Here is a 19,053-nt window from a genome sequence, read left to right on the forward strand (position 1 = left end):
CATCCCATCCGCGTGGCAAGGCTGCATTTTTGCTGTTCCTCTTTGGCTGCCTACAGGGACCAGGGCCAAAACTGCCACCCAACCACCCTGCAAGGCGCTCCCTCCCAGTTGCCCACCGTGACAAACGTGCTGGGCTTTCCTGCGTGGGAGGACAGCGTTTCTTCCCTGGTTGGAAGTCCTGCCAGGAGAAGGGCTGCCCACGCCTCCACCAAGTGGTCTCTGGAGCCCTGAGTCTGGGCCCGGCCTGGCGCTAGGGGTTGGGCTCGCGGGAATGAACGTGGCTGATTCCTGCCCTTAGGGACCAGGACAGAGGACCAGACAGATAAACCAGAGCTCCTGGAACTCTAACATGCACGCCAATCATCCGTTTGCTCATCTGTGAGCTGCGGATGACACTACCTGCCCCACATACCTTAGTCTCCAAACAAGAGGCAGGGTTTTGTAGACGACTGTACAAACTAACCCTGAAGCCGGAGGCGGAGGAATGGGTGGGAGCAGGTGTGAGACGGATAGGGAGGCTCTGGCACAGGCTCTGGGAGGAGAGAAGAGGCGGCCAGAGTTGCCAAACCAGGCTAACTCGGGGGCCCTGCTTCGTCCCCAGCGTTCCTTCTGCAGCACCGTGGCCGATGAGATCCGTTTCTCCCTCACCTGCCAGCGTCGGGTCAAGCACAAGCCACAGCCTCCCATGATGGTCAAGACTGACGCTGTCATCAACATGCACACATTCAATGACCGCCGGCTTCCGGGCAAGGACAGCATGACCTGCAGCACATCCTTAGCCCCTGTGTTCCCCTAGGCTCAGGTGGGGTGGGGACCACAGGCCTGACGCCAGGTAAAAGAAACTGGAAACTGGAAAGGATATCCCCATCCCCCACGCTGAGCTTGGGGACCAGAGCTACTGCCTGCATGTGGGGCCAGGAACTCTCGGCCCCGACCCACCAGGAAACCAGCAGGCCTCAGGCCCGCTGTGGGGGCTTCCTTCTCCTCCTGTCTATTCTGTGGGTTTCTAAAGCTGCCAGCCAAGATAAGCAAGGCCAAAGGAAGCACATGCCTCTCTCAGGCCAAACTCACCGCCCCCACCCCCAACTTTCCTCTAGAGTCAGGCCACAGGAAATGGGAAATAGATCTTCTATTGCCACTCCTTCCCCAAGAGCCCAAGCCTTCTTGGTCTTGACCATGAGACCAGAGATGCAAAACTGGGCACCTTGAGAATCTTGGAGTGGGGTTGCCAATGGAAACCCAAGGATGGTCATTCCCTGCAGCTGGGTAAAAGGAAGACTTCAGCCCCTGGGCTGTTCACATGGCCCTGATCTTCTAGACTTGGCTTGACCCATGGCAGCCCCTTGGCCAAGTTGAAGGCAGAATGAAAAAGAGGAGAGAAGAGAATGCACAGATAGAAGCCGCCATTTTGAATCCTTACGGATAATGTCCCGATGGCTCCCACTCCTCTAAAAGGGGTAATAGTCACCACGAATTCTCCATGTTCTGGCCATAGGAGAGAGGACCCCATGTGTCTCTCACAAAGGATGCCCAAAGATCCATCTGATATTTGAAGCCCAGGAGAGGAACTGTGGATTCCATGAAAAATCCACAAGCCCTTGAGCCATGGACCTTGCTTTGCTGGTCATCAAGCTGTTTTCTAAACCTCGTTGGCATTTGGGAACCTGGGATCTACCGTCTACTCATCACCCACTCCCCATGCCCAGCCAGTTGAACTTGGCCTTGCTTTCATCTTGAAAGAATAACCTCGATTGAAGTGAAAGTCAAGTTATCCCTTCTTAAAAGAGGGGTCAGTGTCCTATTGAACCGGCTAACTTTGGGGTAGGTGGGAAAATCCTGAGGGGACCCAAATGACTCCTGCCCTGGAACAGAAGGTTTTGAGGAATGGGATAGACATAGGCCCCAAGGGCAGGGAGGGAGAAGCTGCCTCCTGGAGAATTAACCAAAGACCCAACACAGAGACACAGGCCCTCCTGGCCCCTGGTCTCTTCTCTGGAGCAGCTACGGCCTTGCTGGGCTTGGGGGAGAGAGTAACCTGTGGGGTGCCAGGGAGGGAGGCAGACCAGATGGTCTGGGGTTCCACCTTGCTATCATGGATTCTCTAGAGTCTTAGAGAAGAATGAGACGTGAAGGGTCAGGTGCAAAGTGTCCTTAAAGAGTGCATTGTGGGGCCAGCAGGCCTCCGGTGGCCAAGGGTAGAGGATAGTTTCTGGGCAAGGTAAAGAGGGCCGGAAGTTCTGGACCGAGGACCAGGGGACAATAGCCACTTCTCCCCCCTCTGTCCTGGTGCTCCTGGGAATCCAGTGAGAGGAGCCACGTTTCTGCCTCCAGGGCCTTCTCAATGGGGGCGAAGCACCCTCCCTGGGCACGTGAGATGGAGGCTGTCTCTCCTCCAGACTGAGCAGGACCCCCACCCCCATGGTTCCCGGAATCACAGCAGGACGGGCTACACTGGAGGAGGGACCCGAGGGCTAGACTGCAGCGGAGCCCAGGGCACAGATGATAGGAAAAGCCATGCTGTCATGAGCTCTGTGGGGTCGCGGGAGTGTGCACGTGGATTTGTCTCTGTAAGTGTGAGCTTAGGGGTTGAGGGGGGGAAACTGATCTGGACATATAATGTCCAGGGCACACAATAATAGGTGACCTTTTGGGATCTGGCATGTGTGTGTGTGTGTGTGTGTGTGTGCGCGCGCGCGCGTGTGTGTGTGTGTGCACATGAGTGAACTGAGGACTAGGAAGACATATCTGAACCAGCAGTAGAACCCCATTTATGTAAAAACAGGAGAAGCCATGTTGTAACGGGGTTCTGATGAGTACACAGAGGTACGCATACAGGCACGGTGTGTCGGCTTGTGTGTGTGTGTATGTGTGTGCGCGCACACATTCATACACTGAATGGCAGAGGATGGAGGGCAGGTGAGGCCTGAAGCACAGCCAAATACATGTAAAAGGAGAAGCCATGTCATCAAGGGGGCCACGTGTGAGCCAGTGTGCACACGGGTAGGCTTGTGTGCCCAGCAGAGAGCAGGGGGTGGGCAGAACCAGAGTGTCACGCAGCATGGGTCCACACATAGGGCATGCGAGGAGCATGTGGAACTGGAGTTTGTGACTGCGTGTGTGAGTGTGCTCGTGCCCAAGTGTTTCAGATGCACATGTGTGTTCCAGCTCACGGCAGGAGCAGAGACGGACAATCAACCAGGAAGGCAGGACATCAGGGTCTGTTTGCAGTCCTATCACCCAGGGATTGTGTGTCACAGATATGGGGAGATGGCATGGGTGTGTGCACGGGTGTCGTCCCCGTGGGGAATCCCTGCAGGGGCTCATGGCTGGTGACTCCTCTGCTGTAGGCAGAGTGCCCTGTTAGAAGGGAAAACAGCTTTGTCTTTGTGATTCCTGATACCAGGATTCTAATGAGCGCATGTACCGATTCCCTCCCACCTTCCACAGTCATGGACCACTGTCTCACTTTGTCAGATATGACTTCATAGCACATGCCACGTCCACGCTCATGGCTCACACATGTGCTTCTGTGTAGGACGCTGTACGTGCGTGTGGTGTTCTTCTGAGGCTATGCACCTGTGGAGATTGTGATAGACAAAAGGGAAGTGAAGTGGGGTTGGAAGTTTTTCATAAAAGGAATGAAGAATGGTTGATAAACAGGCACAATTCAACGAGGGCAGTCCCCAAAAGGTACTGAAATGGTTTCTAGACTCTTCCATGGAGGTGGGATGGCGCAATTCCTGGTCTGTCCCCTCCTCGCCTGTGTCCAGAGGTGTGGCTAGTGTTCAGCCTCTGGCTGATGTTCCAGAGACCAGCCCAACGGGCCAGGTGCACTGAGACGGCACTGCCTGGGGCCAAGCTGTCCCTCCCAGGGTGCTGAAGGTGGCGCTCCCTCTGTGAGGCGGGAGGGGAGGAGGGTGCTGAGGGAGGTGCTCTGGGAGAGACGGATCAAGGGTTCTTACGGTTGGGGGCCTGTGCTGCCCCTGGGGGGTGCAGCTGAGCTGGGGCAGAGCCACGCCTGTGTGTGTGTTGGGGCACACGTGGAGTGGCAGGAGGCATGAAAGCTGGTGCAGATGGAGCAGAAGGTGGACGGTGCCTGAGCAGGTGCTTAAATATCCCCATCTGGTCCCACATGCCAGCGCTGAGCAGAAGAAGGCCCTCTCCACAATGCCTGCGTCTGTCCACGCACTCATGCTGGCCAAACCGAGGAGAGGCCACCCCACCCCACCAGTGAGCCCTCTTCTGCCTCTCCCTCCACCTGCTGTGGGCAGACAAGAAACCCTGAGAGCTCTGTTGGCACTGGGGTGGCCCCACTCTGCAAGTGTCTTACAAGAGGGAAAGTGCCCCAATGGCCAGTCAGCTGGACTCTGCATCCCTGAGGATGGAGGACCACCCCTCCTCAGTCCAGATGCTGCCTCCGCTGGAAGAGCTCAGTTGGGCTCTTCCCCAACAGCCTCACACCAGAAGATGGAAACCCTGGCCCAGGATGTGGGAGGGGTCCAAACCGCTTACCTCCTGGAAAGCAGAAGTCAGACCCGGGCACAGATTCACCAAGATGAGTCAGAAGCCCCTCCCTGCCTGCTTTTCCAAGAGGGCGTCCCCGGAGCAGCTTCTGGCTTCCTCACTCAGCATGAAGTTGGCGCCTCCCTGAGTCACGCCGCCGTGTGCACAAACATCAGAAAACAGGTTCAACTCAGTGGCCCACATCTGGAGTGGCCTGCATGGATACCCATCTGGAAAGGCCTCATGATGTGGACAGACAGTTGTATGAGTTTAATAACATCTGGGGCTAGCCAGTCCCATGGACAGATGAGAAAAAAAAAAAAAGAAAACACTAATGGGCCCAGCTCTGTGAAGGGGTCTGTGGATTAGACACATCTGGAAGTTCCAGGTTGGATGGACACATCTGGAATGGGCCCAGACGCTTGCCACAGTGGAAGGGCCCTGCCCTCTGTCCCCAGGCTGGTTGGACTCAAGACCTCATTTCAGTCCTGATTTGCCCTGATGTTAAAATTTTCAGAGCTGAGGTGGTACACGAAGTCACCAAACAGTTTTAGGTAGAAGGTTAATGTTCTGTACAATATATATATGAATGTAAATATATATATATATAACTGTATGTATATATATATATATATATGCACAGTGTATATACGCCCATAGCCCATGTGTATACCAGCCTTCCCCGCACGTCTGCAGAGTGTACAGGACCCAGCCGGTGTAGGTGGGGACCAGGTGAGAGATGGGGGCCACTGCAGCAAGGTGTGGGACAGAGGTTTCAGAAAGCCCTTAGGGGTGGGACAGGCCCTTCATCCATCAGAGATTGAAAAAGAGGGTAGAACCGTGCAGGGCTGGCAGGTGGGCCTCGTGTGGGGGCAGGAAGCAGCCACGGGACCTTGTCTGCATCCAGGAGTCAGAGGCAGGACGGCCGGGCATGTCTGGGACACCTGGCCAGGAGGGAGGGGCACACCCCAGGGCTGCGGTCCTGCCCACCTGCAGTCCCCGGGCAGACGTGAAGCTCCACCTGTAGACACCCAGATGGGGGTTATTCTGGGCAGCAAAGGCCTCAGAGTGGTGCCACCACACAAGGACACCCCCAGCTTTGTAAAGAGAGGGGCCTGAGGACATTGCCAGCATGCCACTACAATGTCCTGATGCCCTGGGGGTCACCACTCCTGCTCTCCTTGCCCCTGCCTGTAGAACGGAGGACCTCACATCACCCAACAGTTTGTCTCTGAGGCCTCCAGGTAGGAGCAAGCAGCCAGGGGCTCAGAAAAATGCCAGCTGAGAACGTGGTGCCCCTGCGACCCAGATGCGCTCTCCAGGGGCCAGATGTCAGGGAACAATGGAGGAAACACACAGGTGAAAGGTGGGAGGCCAGAGGCAGCTCCTGTCCCAGCACGGCCCAGTGCCACCTCTCTGCCCTGTCCTCTGTGTCTTCCCCAGAGGACAATTGGCAGCGAGCCCCTGCCCTGCTGGATCCATCTGTGCTCTGCACTTGCAGTTCTTTAGCCCCTCACGGGTCCGAGCACCTCTGGCCCACGCAGGGGAGGACAGAGCTGGAGTAGGCTTTGCTTCTGTGACATCTGCAGCCTGCCTTCTGCTTCGGCCCCAGGCATCAGTCTGCACTTAGCTCTGGGGCCCTGGCCAAGTGCATCTAAATCCAGCCCCCAAGGAGGATCCTGTCCTGGCCCCACTGGGACCAGAGGCTCCAGAGCCTTCATGCCACTGTGCTCCGAAACCCCAGCCACCCCTGCCTGGGCTGAATTCCTGGCTGGGCTTCTGTGATGGGGACCTCAGTTTCCAGCCCCTGGGCTGAGCCCCCTGGACAGCACCATGGGCCTCTGAGAGCCCTGGCCTGTCCCACCACCCAGACCAGAGTGCCTGGACACCCCTGCTCCCATTCAACAAGGTTCCCACACACTGGTCTCTGGGCCATTCAGGGGATGCCCTTTGTGGACATGCAGAATTTCTATGAATATAGTTTTTTGTAAACATTTTGTAACAATTTGGGTTTCATAGTAACTGTGTTACTTGCCAATCATTCTAGGCTGATGTAAATAAATTTCCAAACAAATCCGATTATTTTCCTTTTTAAGACACTGTGATATATCAAAGTGCACAGTTTGCTGTATGAAGTAATATGGTTTTAAATTTTAAATAAAGAAATGTTTCTAGAAAACAGGGCCCCCTTGAGATGTGTTTTCTGTTTCTTTTCCCTACTTAGAACCAGGAGGTACTGGGCAGTTTGCTTTGGCTCTGTACCCCCTGGGATGACAATGACATGGGCAGAAGGTTCTGGTGCTGATGAGGTGGGCGTCTCTAGCCCCGGCTTCCTGCTCTGTTTCAGATATGGGAGCTGGAGTGTCTGTCCTTGAGACTAGTTGGCCTCTGTCTCCTCCTCTCTTGGGTTCATCCCTCCTCAACTTATCATCCTCAAAGCTCCGTTGTGAATTGCCACATCCTTAAGTGACCCTATCCCTTTTGTCACAGTTGGTGAGGTCTAGAGCATGTCTCATCCGAGCATGGCTGGTCAGAGGTCCTGCTAGAGCTTTTTTCAAACTGGAAATCAGAAAGCTGTAAGTTAGTCACTCTTTGGAGATGGAAGCTGTGTATATCAATCGGAGCTCAGTGTGGGAAATTTTAAGCAGAAAGAATTGAATACAGGGGTTTGCAACATGCATGTGAGGGATGAGAGCAAGGCCAGCCTAGGCCCCTAAGAAGAGCTCCCAGAACAATAGGGAATGGATCCACCAGGGGAGTGACATGAGAGCTGTGAGCAAGAGACACTTCACAGTTGCAGTCCGGGGTTCTAGAAGTCTGGATCAAGAAGCTGCTGCCTTCACTACCCGCATTAATTGCTGCTCATCATCCAAGTTGAAGATGGATAGTGGAATGATGCCACGGAAAACCTCATAGTGCCACGACAAACAGCCCAGGAGGGAGAAGGAGCACTCCCACAAGGCAGGCACTGTGCCAGGCTCTTAGCACATAATCCCTCTTTGCATTCTCTCCTCAGATGCTGACAAAGCTCAAACCCTCACTCTACGTGACCCTTCAGTCCCAATGTCCAGGACCATTGGCACAGGCTCTGTGTCCCAGTTATAATCTCAGGACAGGCAGTAGCTATAATTGGAACAGCTGGGGCCATGTGGTCACTTGAGGTCCCATCGGCTGTGGTCATGGGGAGAGAGAAGTCACAAAATATAGTCATGTGTACCCAGACTCATGGCTTTAGGAGAATTGAGAATGTTTGAACCCATTGAAGATTGTTGGCAGGCCCCCTAAAAGGCCCCCTTGTTCCATCAACGGACAAGGGCCAGGTAAGCCAGGCTGAGGCCCCAAAGATCGTTGCAGAATGGAGAGGAAGCCGGGACCCACTGAGCTATAGTGTCAGAGAGTTCTGGGTCTCAACTGGAGCCACAGCCCAAGGGGAGGCTTTGGGTCCAAGCCAGGTAGGAGGCAGGGAAAGGTACTGCGCTGTCCATTAGCCACTGGAGGGCAGAGGTCCTGGGGCTGAGCATGCTGGGGCTCATGGTAGATTCCAGGTCCCGTGAGGAGTGAGGGGATATGGACAAGGGACGTGGCAGAGACCTGGTAGGAATGAGGCCTGTGGTGGGGACAGAGCACCCACCTCTATTCATTCATTCATCACAGACTTAAATATTTTGTGCATGAGTCCCATCACCACCACCCACTGACTATGTAACCTTGAACAAGCAACTGAACTTGCCTGAACCTCCATCTCATCTGTGACATGCATGACCATGAGAACCACCCCTCGTGCATCTGTGACACTCATCCCTCTCCAGATACTGGTGTGGCCCTGATGGTCTCTGGATTGGGCAGCAGGGAGGACAGAACCAGGCAGCCTCCCACCCTCTCTGAGAAGCCCTGACTCTGCCCCTCAGAGCCCTGCGCACCTGCCTGCCCTCCCCGGCTCTCCGTCCTGATCTCTGCCTCCAGGAAGCAAGGAAATGGCGGTGGGTCAGGCCTCCCCTGCACCCCGCCAAGAGCAGAGCTGGAGGGAGCAGCTTCTCTCTACAAGCACATTCTCACTACTCCTTCCCCAAGGAGGGACTTGCAGCCCCATCACCAAGTGCTCAATACCAGCAGGCACTGCGCCCCACACTTTGCCCCCATAGCCTACGGACTGCCTGAGGGGGTAGGCTACGCTTCGGCTGTCCTGGCTGGGCCCCAGCTGCTGTGAGCATGGCCATGTTGGCCAGGGCCCTGTGTGCACCTCCCATCTCAGGAACCAGACATACATTGACTCCTAGTTCTGCTGCACAGGGCCTCCAGGGATGGAACGTTCTAGAAGGTTCCTCACTGTAGCAAGAAACATAAACCCCTCAAGTTCCCTGGAGAAAAACAAGGCTTCCTCATAAAGCACCTGACAAAGCAGACCAGCCTCCCCCCACCACCACCACCTCACTCCTTACCTCCCTCCCCTTTTCCTTGCTGCGGAAATGGTTGCCCCCACCTTGGTTTAGGTCCCTCCAGCTCCAGGGCCCAAAAGGAACCATAGAGAGTGAAAATGTCCCCCAATCCAATCATCTGCCCTCCCCTCTCCCAAGAGGACTGGGTAGGGAAGTTCTCTCAGAGGGGCCCCGTCTGAGCGGAGCCTGGAGACGTACTCCTCCAACTCCACCTGGCCCCACGAAGAATCCCGTTCCAGTGAAGGGTTAGGTCCAGTCCTTCTGGGATGGCCTGAGGGTGCATTCCCCACAAACTTGCTGGGGCTGCTGGACCACAGCCAGCACAGTGACAGCTCCAAAGGCATAGCCCCCGGCCCACTCCATGAGGAGCAGCTTGCTGGGGGTTCTGCCTCTTGTTCTGTCTTCTTTAAGTTTCAGAATGGGGAGACTAAGACACCCCCCCAGAAGACTTTTGCAGGGATTCCATGACAGTGTTGGTGCCTGGCACTGACCAGCTCAGCCAACACTAGCTCTGACCATGGAGACAAAGCAAATGACTGGACTCCTCCAAATGCCAAGGGTCCAGCTAGTCCCAACACAAAGAAATCAGAAAACAAATGTGACTCAAGACCCAGCTTTGAGATTCAAAAGTCTGGGTCCCAGTCTAAGATCAAAACTCCTGGAAGCTTCCATACTTTCCAAATAAGACCAGAGACTCCACAGGTGGGAGGAGGGAGCCTGGGGAGGACCACTAGGCAGATATGGAGTCACCTCAGAGAGACCCCAGCTCCTGCAGGCACATGATGGTCCAATTGCCAGTCCTAGAGAGCCCTGGGGAGGGGACCAGCAGGCTCCACTTGCATGAACTCAGCCCTGGGCCCGGGAAATATGCCTCTTGAGAGATCCTGCTCAGTGCCTCCTTCAGGACACCCTCCTTGGCAGCCAGTGACACATGGCCATCTTGCTGAGTGACATCCCATCTATACCCTGAGCATTGGCTCAGTGTCCATTCTCCCTGCCCTGCGTGGCTGTTAAAAAGAAGTGTTCCGTGATACGTGTTAAAACACAGTAAAGAAGGTCATTCAGAACCCTTGCAATGGATGCAGGGACTGTTGCAACAGGTTTTGCAACAAGACTCAACCCTAAACACAGTGCAGGCACACAGGGATTTATGGCTAAAGAGCAGGATGGTCACAGGGATCAATGACTGGAAATGATAAGAGGGCACGTCAGGGCTAAGGGGGATCCTGGCTAGATTGACCCAGCCTATTCTCACTGAGGACAGGCCAGGGTGGTCACACAGCAGCTGGGGGCTGAGAGAGGATGGTGGACCTGGCCAGACGTCAAGGAGGCTCAGGCCTCGAGGGTGGGGGTTCTTGCTGAACTGACTCAGCAGGATTCTTTGCCAAAACTGACTTTCACTAGGAAGCACACGGGTGAGCTGGGAGAAGTGTCAGAAGCCTGACTGCAGTGGAGCCAAGTGAAGACCCTTTGCCACAGCCAGTACCCTCTTTCAATGCATCAAGGAATCAGGGCTCCATTAAGAACTCTCCCGGGAAGGTGGGGGGACGGCAGCAAGGACCACGGGCGACCAAGCCAAGCACAGCTAGACCAGCGTTCCCCTCTGAGCTGGGTGGCTCCCTCTGCCATTACCCGATTCATCATCATTCTTGTGGCTGTAATTTAGGCAGAGAGCTTGGAGGAGGTCAGACAAGACAGCTCCGGAGCGGACTCTGTGTTGGGTTCTTTTGTGGCCTCTCAGAGCAGAGGTCTGAGACCCCATGAGCTGGCTCCCACCCCCCGCGGGTCCCCAACAGCCTCCAGGTCAGGACCCTGCCCGCTCTCGAGCCTCCTCCAATGACAACCAGCACAGGAGACAGGGACAGAAGAGGTGATGAGTTCTGAGGCCCCTCTGCTGCCTCGATGTTAAGCAGGTGACCTTGGGCAAGTCACCAGCCTTGGTCCACCTGTGCAGGGAGGATGCCCACCTTGGCTGTCCCGGGGAACTCTCGGGAGGATGAAGGAACCTTCCCGTACACTCGTGCACTAGGGCAGCATCGGGCTCACTGTTCTCCAGGGCTCTTTTCTGCTCCTCAGTCAGGTGGCATCCCCCTCCCTCTTTTCCTTCTGTCCCCTGCCACCTGCCCAGGAGTAAGCCAAGGAGCAGGAGGTCAGAGCGGGTCCCTCGGGGGCTCTAGGGGCTCCAGTGTCTCTTCCGAAAGCCCATCTGGGTCATGGCCAGGGCCTCGGTGACACTTCCTTTGGAAACAGAAGCCGGGTGTTTAAGGAGCATCTGTCATTATGGAAACAAAGTTGCCAGGCCATTTTTTCTTTCACTATTTTTACTGCGGTTTCATTATCTTATGCAAATGAGGCCGCTGATGAAGCCTTTCTGCAGGGTGGCCCACGCTGGGACCAGCTCCACCGAGGGGATTTATTGCCTGCCTAGGCCTCCAGACAGGATCCAGGATGAGGAGGCCCCGTGGAGATGGCTTCCAGAGCAGCAGCCCCGCCCTGGGACACTCGGCTGCCCTCCAGACAGCCCACAAGGCCTACCTCATCCCAGGAGTGCCCTGTCCTTCTTCTTCAAAGACCCAAGCCTCAGCCCAGTGTGGCTCAGGCCTCTGGCCTCAATTCCCCAACAGTGGAAGCCCCTTGAAGACTGAGTTGCTGGTACCCAGCAGGATACAGGGGAAATGAAAGGGAGCCAGATGTATTCAATGCCTAATGGGCACCAGGCCCCACCGTGCTAGGAGTCAGGTACAGGATTGTCCTCTGTGTCTGGGACCTCCCCCACCGGAAAGAGGTCCCTGAGACAAGGACTTGAATACAGGTAAAAGTGGAGGTGGGGATGCAAGATGCTGAAGGGTGCAGCACCCTGCTAGCTGCCTCCGTGGGCAACCTATCTCACAAGGCACTCTGGGAACCAGCCTCCACCATGCCGCTCAAGAGCTTCCCACTGGAGGGGTGAGAGAGTGGGGTACGTATACACCAAGTCCTGGCAATCTCTGATCCAGGGCTGATCTCCAGAGGTGATCAATACCAGGTACCTGTGGCATGTCACAGGTGGCAAGGAGGGCTCTGGACGAGGACAAGGCCTCAGGCAGAGCAATGCACATGTTAGCAATGGGACATGAGTGGCTTACACCAAAGTGTAAGGGCAAGGGATGTGTAGGAGACCCTGACAGCATGTTATGATCCCATTTCGCAGATGAAGAAATGGAGGCACAGAGACCAGATAACTTGCCCAAGGTCCAGTGAGTAGGTGCAAAGCAGTCTAACCCAGGACTCTGCCTGTCCAGCTCAAGAAGCCAATAGTGCCTCCCTACGCCCTGGCCCTCCATCTCTCTCTCACAGTGTGAGCTCCTGGGGCATCTGCCCAGCCCTCACCCGTGCTCCTTCCTATAGCCCTGGCCTTGCTGACAGCCCCCACAACCCTGCCAGCTCCAGGCTGTCTCCCAGGCCAATTCTCCCAGTGCGCAGTATACTGGCAAAGCACACACCTTCCCCAGGGAGTCCCTATGCAGAGATTTTCCTCCAAGAAGCTGCAGACCTCTGTCCAATCCCACTGGCCCAAAGCCTTCACTCTCAGTTTTCTATTAAGACTAGATTCCCCTCTGTATTAGTTAAGCTTTTTGTTACCATAACACAATACCTGAGACAAGCTAACTTTGTAATAAGAAGAGGTTTATTTAGTTCACAGTTTTGGAGGCTCAGGGTCATGGTGCCTGTCAGTTTATCCTCACCAGTTCAGTTGCGTCCTCCCTCCCGCAACCCAGCCTTGGGTCACTAAAAATTCCCTAAACTCTGATAAGACATCTATGGGACAGGAAGAACGCCAAGCATTTCATGAGAACTTCTAAGCATGATGCTTTAAAAAGTCACTTTCCTCTATCAGGGCCAGATCCTTGTCTCCCAGGGGTTGGGTAGTGATGAGATTAAAGATATGGAAAACCAGAAGTTCCCCAGCCCCATTCGCCTGTGGGTAAAGATGAGATCATAACAGCTGCCAGGACCCAAATGTCACTTACTCTGGGCCCTCTTGCATGACCCAGACTTCCAGTCCTTTGGGTCCAAGGGACAGTCCCCTCTGAACTTGGAATCACCCTCCCACCTGAAGACTGATGATGTTGGTGTTCAGCCTTTTCTTATGCAGGAGGAATTGTCCTTGATAATAAAAACAATAGGGGCTGGGGATGTGGCTCAAGCGGTAGCACGCTCGCCTAGCGTGCGTGCGGCCCGGGTTCGATCCTCAGCACCACATACAAACGAAGATGTTGTGTCTGCCGAGAATTAAGAAAAAATAAATAAATATTAAAATTCTCTCTCTCTCTGTCCCCCTCTCTCTCACTCTCTCTTTAAAAAAAAATAAAATAAAAAAATAAAAATAAAAACAATAGGTGGCAGCCAGTTGAGTCACAGCCCCAGACCTGGCACCTTGCCTGTCTCCCTTCATGCTTCATCTGGCCGGACTCTCACCCTATGAGCTGGGAGGAGTCGCCTCCCTGTTTACAGACAAGGAAACAGGCCGAGAGAGACGAGGAATCGCCCGCAATCACCCAGAAGGCAGTGGAATGAGGCCTCCAGTCTGAGACCTCTCTGTTTCACAGATTCGGCAAATGAGAAAATGAATAAATGAAGGAGTGAATCAGAAAACAGAGATTGGGAAAAACAGCTTACAGGGAGGAAAAAAAAAATCCAGACTTGATTGAGCCAAAAACAAGAATTACTAATTACAGTCACTCACAAGAACGACCTACCATTTATGCCTAATTGCAGTGCAGTCCAATAACAATTATGCACATCAATAAATGTGTCAGATTAACTTGGTTGTAAGTTTTATTTGATCACAACACTCAACCCCGTTTGCGGTCGCTCCAACATGGGAGAGTGTGGCCATGATGCCTGGTCCTCGTGGTCACTTCCGGCTACACCAGGAGGACGGTGGGTGCTGGAAAGGAAGCGGAAGGTGGGAGAGGAAGGCAGCATCTCTTCCCTCTGCTGCAGCGCGAGTCTACCCTGGAAGGCTCCGGAAAGCGGTTTGGCAGGGGGTCTTTGCAGGGCGTGCAGAATGCATCTCGAGCCTCCCTCCCTTCCTCAGTGCCAAAGGCAGCTTCCTAATTAGAACATCCATAACCCTCAGCATCTGCTTCAAGAGAATTCAGCTGCTCAAAGACGGGGAAGTCCATTAACTTTATTGCACGAAATGTCGAACGTGTTTTTAGACAGAGGATCACTGCCAAGTGAGATAAACGGCCTGGACCTGCCAGAGGCATGGGCCAGGACTTCCTGCTGCCCTCGGCTGGGTCCTCAGGACTCCCCACTCTCTATTCAAAGCCCTGGGGTGGTGCCCTGTCTCCTGGGGAGGAGGGAGCCAGGGTAATGGTGACTTTCAAATGCAGGTGTAACCCAAGCCCCCAGCGTGCACTGTGCAGACCCGCAGCCTGCTGGATGTCAGCGCCGGATAGCAAACATCTGACTCCCAGAATGCACTGGGATCCCCACCCCGTAGCTGGGCAGCTGGTGCCTGTATCAGCGGGAGTTGGATGAGCTGGTGTCACTAGAAGCAGTAAAGCGTGGTGGCTCAGAACAGGTTTTGGAAGCAGTTTTTCCTGGAACTGAATCTCGCTCTGCTGCTCAGGAGTCTCTGTGAGATCTGGGGAAAAGGACCTATGATCCAGAGGCTGTTCTGTAAAATGGACCGATGCCCACCTCTGGGTTGGCTGGAACCTTTAGCGCAGTGCCTGGTGGGCAGTAAGGCTCTGTAAACGAGAGCAGCCCTCCCTCCCGAGTCTGCAGCGAGAGATACCCAGGCTGGGCGTGGCGAGAGTGGGCTCCCTAGGGAGCCGCCCAGTCCTGGCTGCTCTCCCAGCTCCTCCATGAGACTTCGTCCCCTGGGCCTTCAGCGTCCTCATCTGTAAAATGGAGTTGTATTCCCTGGACTCCTTTCCTCACAGGAGGATCAAGAAGGTACAGAAGGGTTGGAAGACCATTAACAGGGTGTCCCAAGGAGCCACATCTGCCCTCTGGTTACTGAGATGGCGACCTGATGTCTCGCACTCCCCGGGATGTGCCAGGCCCTCCATTGGCTCCCGGTTGGGCTTCCCCAGCTCTACTCCACACCCACAGCACAGCCCTCCCACCTTCTCCAGGGTCACACAGTCCCGGTGGGGCACAGCCACAGACTCCCCGCCCCTGATGGATGTCTTCCCAACGGGGCCTCCCAGGGCCTCCCTTCTCAGACTCAGATCCCTTCTTAATATGAGTAATTAGCCGAAAAGCTCAGAGGGGGAGGCCGCAGCCATGGCAATCGACCCCCGTGATTTCCAAGCCGTGGGGAGAGCCCAATTTCGCTTGGATCCGGGTGCTGTAAATCCCCATCAAGCTAAGAAAATATAGTGCAATTTAGAAACACTGATACGGCAATAAAACACAGATCTCCCGCAAATGGAACTCGGCAACATCTAAAAATGGAGCCATACATTACCAGGCCCACGAACGCCCTCCAGGCACGCGACGCTGGGAGAGGTTGGGGGAGCTTTGTGTTCAAGTGGATCTTTCTTTTCCGGATGAAGGCAGGGTCACCCGCAGCTGGCACCAGAGTCCCTCTCAGGCAGGCTCCAGAGAAGGGTCTCAGCAGGACTCCCCAGCTGGAGCGGCCTGTGGCCTGCCCCTGGTCATGCCTGGCTTCTGGGGGTAGCTGGCTCCAAGGGTGGGAAGGGAGAGAGGGCAGGAGGTCCTTGTGGTCACTTCCGGCTACACCAGGAGGACGGTGGGTGCTGGAAAGGAAGTGTATGCCACTGAGTCCTCACAGGTGTCTATATTTGTCATATGAAGACATGACCTTCAGGGCTTGTTCAAGGTGACTCCTGTGGAAGTGGTGAAAGCTGAACTTGAACTTGAACTCCCACCCGTCAGCCCCTCTCTAGTCTTCCTGCCATCGTTTGCCCAGCTCAGGTCTCAGCCCTTCACTCTGAAAAAGCTAAAACTAAACCAAACAATGCCACTGTGACTTCTGGGCCAGCAGCCTGGTCCCTGGAGTGTGGAGGGACACGATCCACAAGCGGGCACATGGCCCTGCTTCCCAGGATCTCTAGCCTGTGCTCTTAGCCCCATCTGTGAGCCTGAAGAGGCCACAGGAGGCCAGAGGGCGGGCTCTCCCTGAGGATGGAGCTGGAAAGCCGGAGGGCTTTAGGATGAGTGAGGGCGGACCACGCCCCCACTAACCCCAATACTTCCAATTCTCCCTCAGAGAGGCCAAGGGACCCCGTATGGACTCTGCCCGGGACAGACTCAACCCCTCCCATCAATGTACTGGCTGCTTAGTCAGATCAACGTCCCCCTTGAGCCCACTCCAACCCACCGGCACACAGGCATGCTCTGCACACACACACACACACACACACACACACACACACACACACACACACATACACACACTACTCAGCCCAACGCCTACACTTTTGTTTAGCTTGGTCTCTCCATCAGCCCCGGAACCTCATAGGAACAGAGACGAATGTGTCTGTGGCCTTTGACCGATTCCCACTCATTGGACAAAGCACAGTTCATTGTCTGGGATGCTCCGGGAATAGCTTTCACAAGCTTCTGTGGAAACCAGGGCGCCAGGAGCCCAGTTAGGGAAGAGAATCCAAGCTTCTCTGTCATCTGTGTGTCCAACTTATAGCTCTGGATCAGACAGACTTGGGTTTGAGTTCCAGCTCTGCTACCTGCTAGTTGTAGGACATCTTGTGGAACTTACCCAGGCTCAGTTTCCACATCTGTGCAACAGTTGACAATAGGTCTTGCCTGGAGGGTGTGGCATGGACATAAAAAGAACTTAGCACAACCTCATGGTCCCCCAGGATCTGCAGTGATTGCCGCCAGGACTCCCCAAAGATACCCCAAATCTGCAGATTCTCAGGTCCCTGCCCCCAATCTCCACGTTCCCCGCTTCTTTCTGTCCTGCGTCTTCCCAAAACGCAGCAGAGGAATTTCGAGCTCCCCGCTGCCCTGGCTGCAGCCCTCGCTCCTGGCAGGGGAGGGGCTTCTGCTATTCAGGGTGCTCCCCCCACCCTTTCTTCTCACTCCAGGGCCATCGCTGATTTGGCAACAACCCAGAATTCAGGCCTTGGCATCTGATGGCACTTGTGCCTCACAGGGTCAGGGAGAAGCGTCCCTTGTCCTCAGAAGGAGCAGGTGAATGGAGGAGTCAGCAGGGACCGTGGTGGAACCCAGATCTCCCCCCCACCCCCCACCCCCGTGGAGGCCATCTGTGGGCAAGTCAGGTGTTTCCTGCTCCTGGCAGATGAGTGAAGCCGCAGGGGGCAAAGGCAGGGGCGCAGGAAGGAGCGACTCCCACAGGGGGATGTTATGGAAAGTGGAGCTGGCTGCACAGAGGGGAGACTGAAGTTGGGCAGAGGACAATCAAGGTCCCTGAAAGTGGAGTCTTGTAGGACTGACAAGGACAAGGACAAGAGCATAGCACCTGTATGGGATTGGGAAGTCCTACCGCCTCAAAGCTGTGTGACTTTGGATCCATTACCCAACATCTCTGACATGCTCAGAGGCTCTGCCTTGTGAGCTTGTTCTAAAAATGGATGTGAAACATGCAGCCCCTTGGGTTTGGCCTTCAGTGGATAGACCTGGGAGGGGGAGACAAGGGTCCATTCTGGAGGTGCTGGGCCACTTGGGTGGGCGAAAGAGATTCCCTGCCCAGATCCCCTCCCTGGGCAGTGCATTCATCCCTCGCGGCTGTGGTGTTGGCTGGTCCTGGCTCCCAGCAGTCCCCTCCTTGAGCACCTATCCCTATGAAGTGATGCCTCCAATCTCCCCCCACCTACAGGAGGCAGCTCAGTCAGTGGCCTTAGAAATGGCCACACAAAAGGCCTTGCCCTTTCCTCAAGATGGGACCTGTGCTTCGGAGACCTCAGGCCCTTTGCTCTTGCCTGGCCTTACCCGCTCCCCCTCCCTTTCTCCCCAGAGTGTCTCCCACATATTGGGGAGCCCCGCCCTCTTGGGCTCTGTTTCTGACAGGCGCCCTGTGGGGTTCCAGGGGGAGGACCTGGGGTACAGGGGGCTGACCTCCAGCTGGCCCGGCAGAGCAGCCAGACACTGAGCCATGTGCCGAGTCAACTCTGTTCCCCCAGCCTGGGGACACTGGCCCCAAACTGCTGCAAGTCAGGAGAGGCATTAGGTTCCAGCTTCAGGAAGAGAGGGGGGCAGAGGAGGGAGGAAGAAGAAACTCACGACTCTTCCTATTTCTCTATTTATTGCTTTATTCGTGGAAGGCTTATCCCCATGCACTTAAACGGGATTTGAGGAGCTTAAAACTAAATGCATTTAAAAGGGAACGATTGGAAAAGCAAAATAGCACAAGAACCGTGTCAGATGAGCACAATATTTTATTTCCTCGGAGGCTCACGGGGATAATGAAGGCAGAGCCTCTTACTTAGGCCACCCAGAAAGTGGGATGCTCAAGAAGCGTCATCAGATCCCCCTAATTCACTGGGAATTCCTCCTGGCCTTGTAGGTCCCTCTGAGGTGTCTTCCCCATCCAACCCCAGAACTGTGTCCCCTGTGCTATAACCAGAGGAGGCAAGGAAGCCAGGCCCTGCCCCTGGCACTTGGCAGGGCCCCAGAGAGTCGCCGGGGGTGCAGAGGTTGGGGGAGCCTGCAGGCATCTCCTCTCCAGCACTGTCCTGAGGAGCAGCTTCCGGTGCAGAGCAGCCCTGGGAAGGAAACCCGGAGGAGGCCCGGGGAGCAAAGGCTGGTGTGTTCCAGGCAAGAGGGGCAGAATCCCCAAGGACCCAGAAGAACTGGTGCCCAACCCAGGCTGCAGACTGGCAGCAGAAGCCAGGAGGGCATCCCTCTATCCCACCGGCACTTGAAGAGCCCCAGAGAAATTGTAGTTTCCACTGCAACATCCCCCTTCTATGACGGGAAAACTGAGGTTTCAAGGAGCAAAAACAGATGAGCAAAAAAAAAAAAAAAAAGAACACAGATGCTAAACCACTCTGCTTGGTTCAAATTCTGGCTCTGCTACCTTCCAGCTGTGTGTCTTCAGGTAAGTCCCTTGGCCTCTCTGAACCTTGATTTTTCTCTCCTATAATAAGAGAAATAATAACTTCCCCCAGAG

General features: G+C 54.9%; 1 protein-coding gene across 1 annotated transcript in view; it reads left to right on the forward strand.

Annotated features, from left to right (window-relative positions):
• Positions 1–6,574, forward strand: part of GRIK3 (glutamate ionotropic receptor kainate type subunit 3) — a 213,930-nt gene extending 207,356 nt beyond the window's left edge. The window contains exon 16 of the mRNA XM_081306472.1: positions 602–6,574. Coding sequence (XP_081162598.1) covers positions 602–796 — 195 coding nt within the window. The 3' untranslated portion in view covers positions 797–6,574. The remainder of the gene's footprint in view (positions 1–601) is intronic.
• The last annotated feature ends 12,479 nt before the right edge of the window (positions 6,575–19,053 follow it).

This window comes from Spermophilus citellus (assembly GCF_964194105.1).
Source record: "Spermophilus citellus genome assembly, chromosome: 9".
In the NCBI taxonomy this organism is placed as follows: Eukaryota; Metazoa; Chordata; class Mammalia; order Rodentia; family Sciuridae; genus Spermophilus; species Spermophilus citellus.